Source organism: Agelaius tricolor, unplaced genomic scaffold, assembly GCF_023055355.1.
Source record: "Agelaius tricolor isolate 1412-34295 unplaced genomic scaffold, bAgeTri1.0.p SCAF_12, whole genome shotgun sequence".
Lineage (NCBI taxonomy): Eukaryota > Metazoa > Chordata > Aves > Passeriformes > Icteridae > Agelaius > Agelaius tricolor.
Genome location: NW_027269272.1, coordinates 9,176,601 through 9,189,964, shown reverse-complemented (window position 1 = coordinate 9,189,964; position 13,364 = coordinate 9,176,601). Strand labels below are relative to the sequence as shown.

At 43.6% G+C, this 13,364-nt stretch overlaps 1 protein-coding gene across 2 annotated transcripts in view; it reads left to right on the top strand.

Annotated features, from left to right (window-relative positions):
- The window catches only part of PAX3 (paired box 3), a 75,489-nt gene that overhangs the window by 44,192 nt on the left and 17,933 nt on the right, over positions 1-13,364 (top strand). For both annotated transcript variants that reach the window (XM_071437472.1, XM_071437471.1), the window contains exon 5: positions 6,432-6,637. In XM_071437472.1, the coding sequence (XP_071293573.1) occupies positions 6,432-6,637 (206 nt within the window). The remainder of the gene's footprint in view (positions 1-6,431; positions 6,638-13,364) is intronic.

The window sequence follows — 13,364 nt, the reverse complement described above, 5'->3', positions numbered from 1 at the left end:
TTCTGTGCTGACTTTTCAGCTTAGAGCTCACAGGATATGGGCTTGATCTTTTCCAATTCCAGCAACGGATTAATTGCTCTTATTAACGAGTTTACTTAAGTAGCAACATATTTTCTCAACATTTCTCTCATTCTCTCACTGCAGACTTTTTTTATAAGTGCCTGTGGAGTTAAAGTCATTTACAATTTTTTTTGTAAGTATGCCCTTTACAAATAGCAGCGGTTTTCAAAGGAGTAATTGAAGTGTGACTTAATCCCTGTTAGATGAGTGATATTCCTGTCTAGAACAGAGGCTTTCTTTTTGGTTTCATTTCTCCTTCTTTGATATATCATAGTCAAAATGCCAGTAGAACTGGTTAAAAGCAATTCTACTACTTGTGGGTATTTCCCATTGTATTAGGTACTCTGCTGCTTTCTAGCAAGGCTGAGAATTTCTTTATATATTTGCTGATTCCTAAATTTTCACTTTTAATAGGAAAAGAGAAGCATGTAGCAGCATTAGCATGTTTTATCATAAACCCATCTGAGAAATCTTTTGTGGCTTCTTGTTTCATTCTTTGTTTCTTGAAATCTGATTTCATTTTTCCTTTCAAAGAAAAGGAGTCCAGTTGATAACAAGTTTTGGGCTGTGACTTAATAGGGTGAAACTTAGGGTGTCCAAATCTCCCTTCTGTCCTCTTACCCCATGGATGTTGAAGCACAGAAAATAAACGTTGAATTGGGTAAAATTGCAGCTCTGAGTATCAGTAACCTTGCCCAAAAGTGCTTTGGGGGGAGAACCTAAACTTTAGGGGTGCTCTCCTGTTCCTTGAAGCATGCTTTATCTTAGGTAAACACAGCTTCAGTTGTGTCTAAAGAGCTCACAGGTGGCTGTGGGGTGACTCGGGACCCCTGAGCTCGTCCCCTGCTGCCTGCCATATTCATAACTAATCTGTAGTCTCCTCCCTGGGCTGCAGGCACTCGGGGAGTTGTTGAGTGTCAGAGTTTATTTGTCCTGGTTTGATTAGCACAGACCTGGCAGGGCGTATTTTCTTTTTAATGGCTCCTTGCTGTGACAGTGAGGTTTTGGGAGGAGGAGGAGGAGAGGGGGGAGCCTGGCGTCATGTTTCCCCAGGCAAACACAGGAAAACGAAGGGCTGATGTGCTGGGAGGGAGAGGTGCTCTAGAGTCTTCATTATATTTTGTATGGATATAAGAGCCTGCCCCTAAACAGGACTGCTGAGAGGGAAGGAGAGAGAGGGATAAGGATGCCGTTTTATCTTTCTGTGGACTTTATTTTGGGGAAGAAAAGGATGCTTGGTGTGTTTCTATCTTGTCGACTGTTAAAAGCCAGCTGCTGAAGCCTACCCCAACACAAATAAGGATGCAGGCAGGAATGCCTTACTGCTCCATGGTGGGGAGCCAGCACCAGACGTGTGTTTGGGGAGCTCCTCGGGTGCCTGTGACACCCCCATCCTGGTGCAGTTCTGCTGCTCTCCCTCCCTTTCCTCCTTAATTCCCCCTCAGTGTGAGCAGGGCTGTTTGAGCCCCTCACCTCTGCCGGAGGAGGCAGGGTTGGAGGGACGCCTCCAGGTGCGGAGCTTTGGGGAGGGGGAGCTGGATTAACCCCTGCTGTGCATCCCCTTCACCCGGCTGCCCTCCCCAGCCCCCCGGCCCAGCGCCCCCGCCTCCGCGGCAGCCGCCTTTGTGCCTCCCGCATCCTGCCAGGCAGGTGTCAGAGCCCTGAATGCGGGCAAAGGCCCCGCTGATGGATACCACAGATGGAGCGTGGAAATCGGCCCAATAGGCCTCAGCCACAGGCCATTTCTTAGGACCCAACAAAAGCCTCCAAATAAGTCAACAAAAATCCCAAAGATCACAAAGAGAAAGTGTCATTTGTCATTTGCTGTGGGTTTGTGTGGGGGTGGCGGCCCCGTTGCACTCCCCTTGCCTGCACCCGAGCAAACATGAGGAGGTCACTCGCCTCGCCTCGGCCGGGATGGCTGCGGGGATCAGACGGGCGCCGGCAGCCACCGCTGCCATGGTGAGCCCCAGGGTGGCAGAGACAGCACCCCAGTGAGCCCCAGGGTGGCAGAGAGAACAACCCCAGTGAGCCCCAGGGTGGCAGAGAGAACAACCCCAGTGAGCCCCAGGGTGGCAGAGACAGCACCCCAGTGAGCCCCAGGGTGGCAGAGACAGCACCCCAGTGAGCCCCAGGGTGGCAGAGAGAACAACCCCAGTGAGCCCCAGGGTGGCAGAGAGAACAACCCCAGTGAGCCCCAGGGTGGCAGAATGAATGCCCCAGGGCTGGCAGAGAGAACATCCCAGGGAGCTCCAGAGCTGCAGTTGGCACAAGGGGGAGACTCTGTGAAATTAATCTTGCTTAAATAAAGAACTGAGAAGATGGATGTGTGGAGGGTAGCTAGCTAATAAACTGCTACCAAACCCCTCCCTGGCCTTTGCTATTTTTAATTTTTTTTCATTTGCCTTATTTTAGTGAGATCCCTGGCTAGGCATCATTTATTCTGGCTGTTACACTAGGAGGAAGAGACTCTGTAATATGTTATTAAAAAATGTTACAGGGTGTGAAGAGCTGTGAGAGAGGTTCTGCTTCCCTGGGTCGCAGGATGATAACCTGTCCATGATAACCCCTCTGCCTGCCTCTGTCAGGTGCACTCTGTTGCAGCCCTAATGCATGGGCTTTAAATGGTTGTCATGTTATTGTTATTTAATTGTTCAAATGAAATGTCTTGCTGGGAGGAAGAACAGCCCACAGAATGACCCCTTGTGTGTCATTTTGTTGTTGGGTTTTTGCCCCATGTGTCTATTTACAGTGTTTGGAAAAGGGATGGTTGCAGAACTCCAGGTGACCAAATGCCTGTGACATTGGGCAGTGGGGTTGTGCATTTGTGGTGATAATCAGCATGCAGCATTTCCTTAGGCCACCAGATAGGTCATGAGCAGTTAAGGGACAAATAATTTCTCTTTAATTCTGTAGTTCCTTTTTTAATTACTCTTTGTGACTCAGCAACTGGTAGTGCTGTTGGCTGTCTCTCCAATTTTGAGCTGTATAGTGAGAGGGGCTCTGGTGATCCCAAGGGGCCCAGCCAGGCAATCTCCCATGGCAGTGAGTCTCCTTCTATTTATGACTTGAGGGATTGGAAAATTAGGATCAGTAGGACACATGTAAAGGTTAGTGATATGCATGTTTTGTGTTTGTGGAGGTGATGATGTAGAAATAACAGCTAAAATCTCACCAGCTTTGCCAGTGCTGAATAATATCTTTGTATATCATGGAAGTCAGTAGAACTGTTAGTGAGATTCTGCTTAGAGAGAGGGCAATGCACTGTGTGTATTAAACGTATATATATTGCTTGTCTAAAGGCTGAGGTGTATCCAATTTTTGTGTTCAGCTAGTACTCTGACCCTTCTCAGTGTACAAAAGTCTCATAATCATATTTTAATAGGAAAAAATAAGAATAAAGGCTTCCTTGATGATAGTGATATTTAAGAATACTTTGTAAGAAATAAGAACAGTGCAGTTTGTAGTATAGACATGTAGCTATCTTTTGAGATTACTTTTGCCTGACTTTCATATTACAGGGCAAATAAGACAAAAGAAGCCAATGTTTTCAATAAAGCTGCACATAGCAGCCAGGCCTGGCAAAAAGTAATGCCAATGAAAGCAGATAGATATGAAAGTAGTTTGATGTGATATACATTTTATCCCTACTTTAATTTTACTGTTTTCTCTTTAAATCCTTGCCCTTGATTACACATATTGTTCTGGACTCTTAGATACTATAGTTATTTTTTGAAATTGGTTTAACTTTGTGCCTTTCATATACTGCCTAATGAAATATAAAATTAATACAATGAAAATGAAATGAACTCAGGGTTTTAGTTCTACATTCTGTTGCAGAAAGGAATAAGAGCACAGGGAAACACGTCCAGATTTTGCTAAGTCTTTATAAAACATTTTTTAAAAGATAATGGTGTGTCTCCTGATACTTCCCACTCAGTTGGTGAGGGAGTTCCCTTCAGGAATTCAGCAGTAAATATCCCCTTTAAATTGCACAGTTTAAGCTGGCTTTTTATAGACATATACACAGATGTGTGAAGAGGTTTTACTCATACATGTTGAGTCTCTGTAAGTGCATTGAAAGTGCTCCTGACATCTTCCTGACAACTTCCTTTTCTTTTAACTCATTGTACACAATTAAAGGCAGCTTTTGTCAGAGAAATTGTCTCCAAAAGGGACATTTCTGAGCTCTGTTTCAGATCTCACCCCACCAGGTGAGGGTAGAGTGCAGTGGTAGCCAGTGTGACCCTGGTGGTGTGGCTAGTGTGCTCTCCCCCAGCCCAGCTGGGCAGTAAGAGCTGTTCTGCTTAAGGTGGCTGAGTTGTATCTCAGAGGGACAAAGAGGAGCTATATTTAAAATAGCCTATGTTTCTTTTTGCTGCTGGATGACAGTGTGGAGCCATCCTTCAGGGTTGTGACATGGCAGTTGCTGAGGAATGCAGGTGTCTAGCTGAGAAGATTTGGGATTTGTCACTAATTCAGACAATGTATAATATTAATTCTGGGATGCTCCAGATCGCCTGTTTAGTAAGGACTGGACTTGAACTGTTTAGGATAGAATGTTTGTGCTGATTCTCCTTTGTTCTAGAGAAAAATATTCTCAAGAATGAGAACCTCTTTGTCCACTCTTGGGACAAACCTTCACTGCAAGTAAGAGACTCTGGGTGCAGCAGTGGCTCTCAATTGTCAGCGTCCGGCTGGCTCCAGCACTGCCAGCAGCACGAGGGGCCCTTCTCCCGAGAGCTGCCTTCGGGACAGCGCCTGAGGCAGGGCCCAGCTTGCGGCTGTGGGCACACCTTGTGCAGGACGGAGTCTGGTAAAGGCTGCAGCCAGCGGAAAGAAGAGGGCGGACTCCAACTGTGGCTTAATCGGGGCTTTAATGAACCCCGGAGTGACCGACAGGAGAAGATGAGGGGAGGGAGTGACAGCAAGCTTTAAGGGGTAGGGAGAACAAGGGCGGTGCCAGGCATTGGGCCAATGGGGGCGCAGTGGGGAGTGGGGTCCGAGGGATTGACACGTGGGCAACACCAATGGGAAACATTCTGGGGAGGGGCCCCGGCTCCTCAGCCAACCATCGAACTCCCCCGCTGGAACATTCTAGCAGTAAGGGCGGGGAGTGAGAGTGATTGGCGGGGCACCGGGGAGGGGGCAGAAGAAAAGATCCAAGGGTTTCCAGGGAAACCGGGGCGGAGTTTAGGGGATACATTGTCCACTGAGGTGGAGCCAGGGAGACAGACAGCTCCAAAGGCGGGAAGGGAGAACTGGGGCAGAACCATTTTCAGACAGAAGGGGATTGGAACAAACCAACCTAATAACTTAACAAAACACACTGCAACATCTGGGAGCTGATGTTTGTTCTGTATATTGATGCTGAGATCCACAGGAGTTTTTCCTTATGTCTGTGTTTACTGGGCTCAAGACACTGATGAAATGTGGAAAATGAAGACACATTTCACAAAAGAGCCACTGGTCTAGCAGTAATTGTTCTTTTTTTTTTTCTTTTTGGTGTGCAGAAATTAATAAACTTTTCAGCTGAATTGTCTGAAAAAGCACTTTGTGTTTCTCATGCTCTAAGTAAACAGATTAGCTGTATTTATTAGCTCAAACAGATTGAGTGAAATTGGAAATGTAAGATAGCTAGAAATGAACCTGGTGGGGGTTTTAGCTGGAGCTTGAGAAACGGTTTGTTTCCAAATCAATTACATTAAAAGGATTATATTAAATCAATGTCTATATCAATAATTTCTTTGGCATTGCTGAAGTAGTAGCAGCAATGCTTGTATTTCCATTGAACAAGCAGTTTCAGCATCACTGGGGAGTGTCTGCCCTCTTTAGGTGGTTTCCCCTGAAGACTCAGGCAAGCAGGAATGCTGGTTGCCTGGACAGCAGCTGGTGCAAGTGAAGACTGGCTTTGAAAGTCTACTTTTTTGGTTCATTACCATTTACTGGAGAGAGTGAGTGTGGCTGGGTAGTGGAAGAGGTTCTGCTGCCTTCACAGTTATAGCTCTGAGTTCAGCTGTGGCTGGAGTTCATTTGATGGCCAGGGGAAATAAGTAGGGCTGCTGGGATCTGTCTGGCCCTGTCTATGACCTCCCTATCTGCATGTCTGTGAAGTCCAGAAGGAGTTTCCATATTGATTTCTCTATAAACTGCTGATTGCAAGAATTGGTAGCCCCTTCCTGGGTCATGGTCATGTTGTATGTGGTTTGTTTCTTGCTGACTTTTCTCAAGTTCTCACTCAGGCTTTGTGAGGGGCCTTTGGTCCAAGACAGCCTCCATATGAAAGGATGTCATTGACTGAGTCAATATTTTGTTGTTCTTTCTTTCCTTAACTAAAGCTAATTTTGCCCTTTTTTTGTTTCTTTTTTGAGCATCAGCACCTCAGTCTGATGAAGGCTCTGACATTGATTCTGAACCAGATTTGCCTTTAAAAAGAAAGCAGCGTCGCAGCAGGACAACCTTCACAGCAGAACAACTGGAAGAGCTGGAAAGAGCTTTTGAGAGGACACACTACCCTGACATTTACACCAGGGAAGAACTTGCACAAAGAGCCAAGCTCACAGAGGCTCGTGTCCAGGTATGTATAATACAAGCTGCCTAATGAAAGGAGTTTCTTTTTCTGTTAGCATGTGAGTCCTTTTATATTCCTACATGATCCTGCTCTGGAGTAGGAGGAAAATGTGAAACAACATTGTTTACAGCTGTAGAGTTTTTACATCTGTATATGGATATTTTTTTAAATGTTTAAGAGAACTGCTTTGAAAAAACTTTTGTGTCTTCCCATTAATTGTTCCATACTTACCATGAACATAGTACAGAATCTTTGAAAAAGAAGAAGAAAGTCTGATATCCCCACTTGTTTGCTTTATGCACTTGACAGCACTCTGCATACAACAGCTCAGCTGTTGGGCCAGTTTATAGTTACCTAACTGATTTCATCTGTTGTTGTCTGGGTCTTCCAGACATTAAAAGAGGAGAGAAAAACGTTTTTAAAGGAAAATGTGTCTACAGAGCCATGCAAGTGAGGAAGGTGGCTGGTGCAGAATCTATTGTTCACTTTTAGGTTAGATTTTGGTTCGAAGCTGACTTGGTATAAGTTCTGTAATATCTCTTTTATCCCCACTCTCAGTTTAATTCAAAAGAAAATACAGTCTCAAATAACTTCTAAGTCTTCACAACCTCATATATATCTGGGTTGCTAAAGCAAGCTAATGTACCAGAGCAGTAACATGGAGTTGATTTAAATTTTTTTTAAAAAGCATGAGCCTGGATTTTTAGCTGTCTAAACCTAGGAAAATAGCTGCCAAATTATCCTGGAATAAACTGCACCTCAGAGTTCAAGTTTTGATTAGGACTTCTCCTGTTTAATATCCAAGAAACACATGCTGTGAAAAGTTTAATACTGCAGGCAGAATCTTCTGCTGCTCTTTCACCACTTGACATCTACAAATTGCTGGGAAAAGTATGCCCGTTTTAAATCAGTCTGAGTTGCAAGTGTTACCAAGCCAATGTGTGGTTGGGTGACAAGCAAGATGTTGAAGCATGTGATCTAACAAAGGAAGAGAAATGAATGGTGACTTGTGGTCTGACCAAGGATACAGGTGAATTTGGTTTCTTTGGTAAAACTCTTATTACGGTTTGACCTTTAAAACGCAGCCTGAGGCATTCAGACTGTGCAAACTGAAATAAGCAATACAAAACACCTCTCTGACTTTTGAAGACAATCACACCTATTGCAGCATGGCTGTATTATTGAGTGTCTGTCTTGAAAGGCTCAGACTTTTTACCTGCTAAACGTTTTTGCAGAAAACTTCACGCCACATTTCTTGTAAGTGTTTATTATGACTGTGGGAGAAAATCAGATGGGTGGATGAATTTGTCTGGAAGGCAAACTCAGTTGTGCATGACTCTTTTCTTAAGATGTTTACTAAGTGAAATGCTTGCAAAACAGCTCCATAGATAGATGTGGGCCAGGTAAGACCAAATCAAGCCCCAGGAATCATTTGCACACAAACATTACATAGATAACTTGCTTCACAAGTGTTGTTAGCAAGACGAATGGCATCTTGGAGATGATGTTTTGGTCTATGTTAGCTTCAGTGGAAAAATACGATAAAATGAAAAAGACCTTGTTCATGTTTTTCTAAATCAATGACCCACAGCTAGAAGAAAAGCAGAACTCTCATTAACATAACAGCTGTCTTAATGTGGCTTTAACCCTGTGACTTTTTGCATTCCTCATGGCTTCCTTGGTTCCCTCGAGACGCATCCTGTCTCACACCACTCGTATGATCTACAGCCTCACGAATTCCCCAGTACCTCTGACATGGATATTTTACCTAACCCAGCATGGAAGAGAGTTCCCAGTCAATCAATGATTAAAATACCAGAACAAAACCTTTCTGGATTAAAGATGAGCTGGGGTTGAAGTAACCAGCCTGTGGGCAGTTTCCTAGTGCACTCCATCTGTCTGGTACACTTGAAGGCTGGCAGAATGATTTAGCAGTGGATTAAGGGATACAGGATTTGCCTTATCAGCATTCAGCACCTCTCTATAGCCCCTTAAAATAGCCATGTATTATGGGCATGAAATAAAAGACGACCTGTGAAAAGAAAATAACCCTAAGAGACTTGAGGCTGAGAGGGCTGGATAGCCATACTGAAGTAGCATTCAGGCTTTCTTAGTCACACTTCTTTTTTGGTAACATTATGATAGAGATCAGAGATACCAAATTTTATATGGATATATACACAAAGGTCTCTTTGACTGCTTCCCAATAAAGCATTATCTAAAAGAGCTGGCTCTTGCAGCCTGAATCCAACTAAGCCCAGAAATTTATTTATTTATTTCTTTTGGAGCTGTAAGGTCCAATTCTGTACAGTAGTTTTATATTGCCTAGGCAGTTATTTAGTTGATAACAACTGGATCTACCTTGCTGTTCCCTCAGTCCCTCTGTGTAGTACTTGCATCTCATGCTTTGTTTTCTCTACTCTGCCACCCTGTGCTTCCCCTTTCCTTCTGTTCCCTGAGGCTGTCTATTACTCTCGTGAAAGGAAGAGTCTTACACCACTGAACTGTGGTTTTCCTCACTTTCCCACCGCTGAAGGGTAACCAAATGCGTGTTTCTAACCTGGTTGCTTGGAGGTGGAGGAAAAAACTTGCCTCTGGTCTGGGACCAAGAGTAGAACATGTCAGCCCCTAAGGGGAATTTTTTGAGAGCAACAAGCAACTGAAAACAGACTTTACACTGTGAATGTTATTTGTGTACCTAATCATGGGAACAGGAAAGGCTTTTGGGGAAAGAAGTGTTCCAACAAACTCCACATTGTAAGAGTCACGGGATGTGTAACTGTAATCATGGCAAATATTTCAACACTGGGTGTAATAACGAGTTAAAAGGCTCCCTGCAATTCCTCCTGCAGCACCTTTCCACTCAAGAACCATTGAGTTTTTTCCCCCAGTGTTTGAACCTAGATGTGCTATAAGCCAGGAAAACCTCTTCTGCTGCCTCTTCCAAAGGCATTTGCTCTTCACTGCACATTAGATGCAGAAGGAAGAGGAGAATTCTTTGGTCTTGTGAGATTATCAGATAAAATTCAGAAAGATAAGCACAGTTCCAAAGGAGGACCTTTCCTTTAAAAATAATAATAAAAAAACCTGATACTCTGGGAATGTGAAGTTAAAGATTTGCATTTTTTGAGCAAAAATTGCAGTACTTTACCTGTCCAGTTTAAAACCTCATTAAAACCATCATTATGTTACTTTGCAGGCCCTTAAGGTCTGTGGCCTGTTTTTACTGACAATCTGAAGGCAAGTTTGAAAAGTGAATTTATCTTCAGTGTTGATCAAAGGGTCTTTCTGAGCTGTGGAGTTATGGCATCAGGAATGAAGTGGGTAGTATCTTTTCTGGCCACCTTTGATTCCCACAGCAGACTTGTTTTTAGATGAACTGGGCAAGCTTTGGCAGCAGCTTGGGCCTGTTTCAGATCGATGGTGGGGAGTGTTGACGTCAATCTTTTGGCAAAGGATTTTTAAATAAGGTTCAGGTTTGTCCTGTGGCTGGCCAGGAACCTGCCTTGGCCAACAGGGGCTGGCCATGCAGGCAAATCTTTTGGGGCTGTGTGTTGATGGCAGGCATCCCAAATTGCCAGAAATGTAGGGCATGGGACTTGTGTATTGGACCATGTTAAGGAGTGCCCCAGCTGTATGGATCCTTGGGGCAGGAGGCCCTGCTGTGAGAAGCAGCTGGCACACGGACCCCCTGTTTAATTCCAAAATGAAATAGGAAAAATTTGTTTGGATTCTTTTTCATCCATGAATAATGGTGAAAAAGAAGGGCAAGTCAGGAAGAATTCTGAATCATGACTATTTCCCACCCTGAAGAGTTTCTTCTCAGCCAAATCCCAGTTTTAAACTGATTTGCTTGAAGGCATTAAAAAAAAAAAAGTTGTTTATCAGCAGAGCATGTCTGAAAATTTAGGCACATCTCTCCAGGCTACTAGCATGGAATTGAATGTTCCCATGTCAAGCTTGTAATCAGCTTGTTAGCTATTGTAAAAACTTTATTATAACCTCAACAAATAAGTCCCAAGAGCTCAGATGTCTTGAGTAGCTAGAAGAATTATTAAAAAAATGTATTTTAAGTGTTGTGCTTGGATATTATTTTCTTTGCTTCACTGTGGTGCAGGAAGGGAAAGAGTTTGGAGAGGAGTAAGGGGAAAGGTGAGAGAAGTTATGACTCTTGAGCTAGTAGTAAAGTTTAAAGGCTCTGAAGTCCAATTTCTCAGCTTTAGTAGTATTTTCTCAGTAGAAAACAGTGAAAAGCACTCTCTGAGAAATCACTGGGGAGGGGGAATCTGTGCCAAAGAAAAGTCTTCATTTGCTCAAACCTCTGAAATAGTTTGAGCATATACTGAACTGCCCAGTCCTATGGGAAGATGGGGCAAAGGAATGCAGGATGGATTCAAGAACACTCAAGACTCACTTTCATCAGATCTTTAGTTATTCCTGATGTGGTTTTATGGAGGATTTCTGATGCATTTTCTTGTGACTGAATCTCTTGCATCATAAAAAGGCTAAAGAAAGAAAATGCTGTGTGTATCATTGTAGTAGATAACCCTGTAATTGCAGGTCCCCCTTCCCCTGTAAAGGGGAAATTCTTATGGGTAAATTAACCAACTGCATTCATATGTGGGCCCAAGAGGACATTTTTAAATATAAAGGAAAAGAGGGATGTGATTTTGATTGTCTCTTTCTGGTCCCTGCTGCCTAAGGGCTCTAATTAGTGTCACTTTAACTTATAAATACACAGCTCAATTTGCTTATTACTCAATAATTTTTAGAACTATTCCGCTGCAGAGTTTTAGAAGTATTTTTGTAGGACTGAGTCAAAGTTTTCTCAAAGAAACCTAAGAGATTGGAGTATGTTGGATCACACTGGGAGGTGGTTGCAAGTCCCTATTCCCTTTGGCACAGGCTAGTGACTTTTAGTCTGTGTTGTTTTTTTTTTGTTTTATTTTGTGTGTCGTGTGCTGGGTTTCATTTTGACTTTCTTTGTTTTTGGATTTTTTTTGGTGGGGTTTTCTTTGTTTTGTTTTGGGGTTTGTTTGGTATATTTTTCCCTTTTATTCTCTTCTCCCTCCCTCCTGTATGTTTACAAAGAACTCTGGTTTCTAGCACAGTGATAACTGGTAGTATCCTGAACAGCATCACTGCCCATGCCCATAAAGAGCAGGCTTCAGCAGGCAGGGAACCCTCAGCTTTGTGACATTCCCTCTGGTGGCCATAGCAGGCTGCTCTCAGCAGGCTTTGGGATGCTGTGAGGGAACATGGTGTGCATCTGTATGCAGTGGACCATATCCCTGTGAGGCTGGGGGTGTGCAGATGTCACAGTCAAGCTGATTTTTCAACTATGTGCTAAAAAGCAATTCTGTTTCTACTCTTTCTTCATCCCATAGCTGCTCCCTGGCAGTGCTCTCCCTGCAGCTCATAGTATTGATACCCTGGTGAGCCAGGATGGAAACTCACCCTAGTGCAAAAACAAAGAAAAGGGAGGATAAGGAACTTATTTCCTGTGCATGCCCTTGAAGGGCTGCTGAAGTAAGCGAGGTCTGGCATCTGTAGGGACTGCAGGAGCAGACCCTGAAGGTGTCTGTAGCAGTCACCCTGCCATGTTTTGCAAAGGTAGCAGAGTCAGCTCTGCCTGGGCTGGTGGGGCTCAGCTTTGCAGTTTCCTCTTGAGCCTCCCCTCTTCCCAAGGCACCCCTGCTGCTTCTGGCACAGCTCACATTCTTTCCCTGGTGGAACATCCGCCGACTCTGGCTTCCAGGATGGTCAGACTTTGTTTTGAACATGTGAATTTTGTGGGAAGGGAGAGGTGGAGAATAAGAGGGTGGGGGAGGCAGTTACCATGAAAAATATCATGAGGAAAAACCAAATCAACTCCTCCCTCCCCCCATCTAGAATCCATCTAAAATTAGAAGTGCCATTAACAATACATCAGTCTCTTGACTTTTGTGTTTCTGGCACTCGTGCTTGCAATGGTCAGGACTTTGTATAACAAAATATCCACGGGTTTTTTGTAACATTCACATCTTGAATGTTTTTCCCTCTTGAATCAGAGATCTTTTTGCCTTAAAAGCACATAGAACACTCTGTGTTTATGATCAGACTGTCGAAATGTCAAGGCTAATTACACTAGTGTGTTCCCAAGTGCATAAATGCATCTTCTAAAGAATATCCTGTTGAGATCAACAAAATAAGATATTGGCATGATCACTTGCAAACTGCTTTAAGAAAAAATGATAATAAGAGGCAGGATCCAAATATCAGGAAATGGAGATGGAAGAAACCTATTAGTTCACCTTATCCATCTACATTGGTGCAAATTACAGTTTTTATGTTCTGTGGCAGAGTGATTTCTTTTTTGGTCAGTCCAGTCCCAGGTGTTTGGAAAACTGGAGCCTCCAGTACTTAAAGCACTACTTTCCCCCCGTTTTGTTCTGTATTTCATCCTGTTCAGTTCTATTTTTGAGCTATAAACGTTGGCCAGACATTGGGATTCAAGTTTGTTTCCAAATCATCTGGATCATTTACATTCCACCTTTGAAAGTGACATAGGAACCGAGGAGTCCAAGGCTCACTCCAGTGAGTGTGACTTGGCTTCTGTGCAGACATAGTTTCTGAATGCTTGGATCCCTCAGCCAAGTTGTGTTTCCTCTGTCCATTTTTAGATAGTTTAGAGTTTGATTTCTGCTGTGTCCACTGCAGGGTGGCACTTTCTCACAGGATGACTCTTGGGATC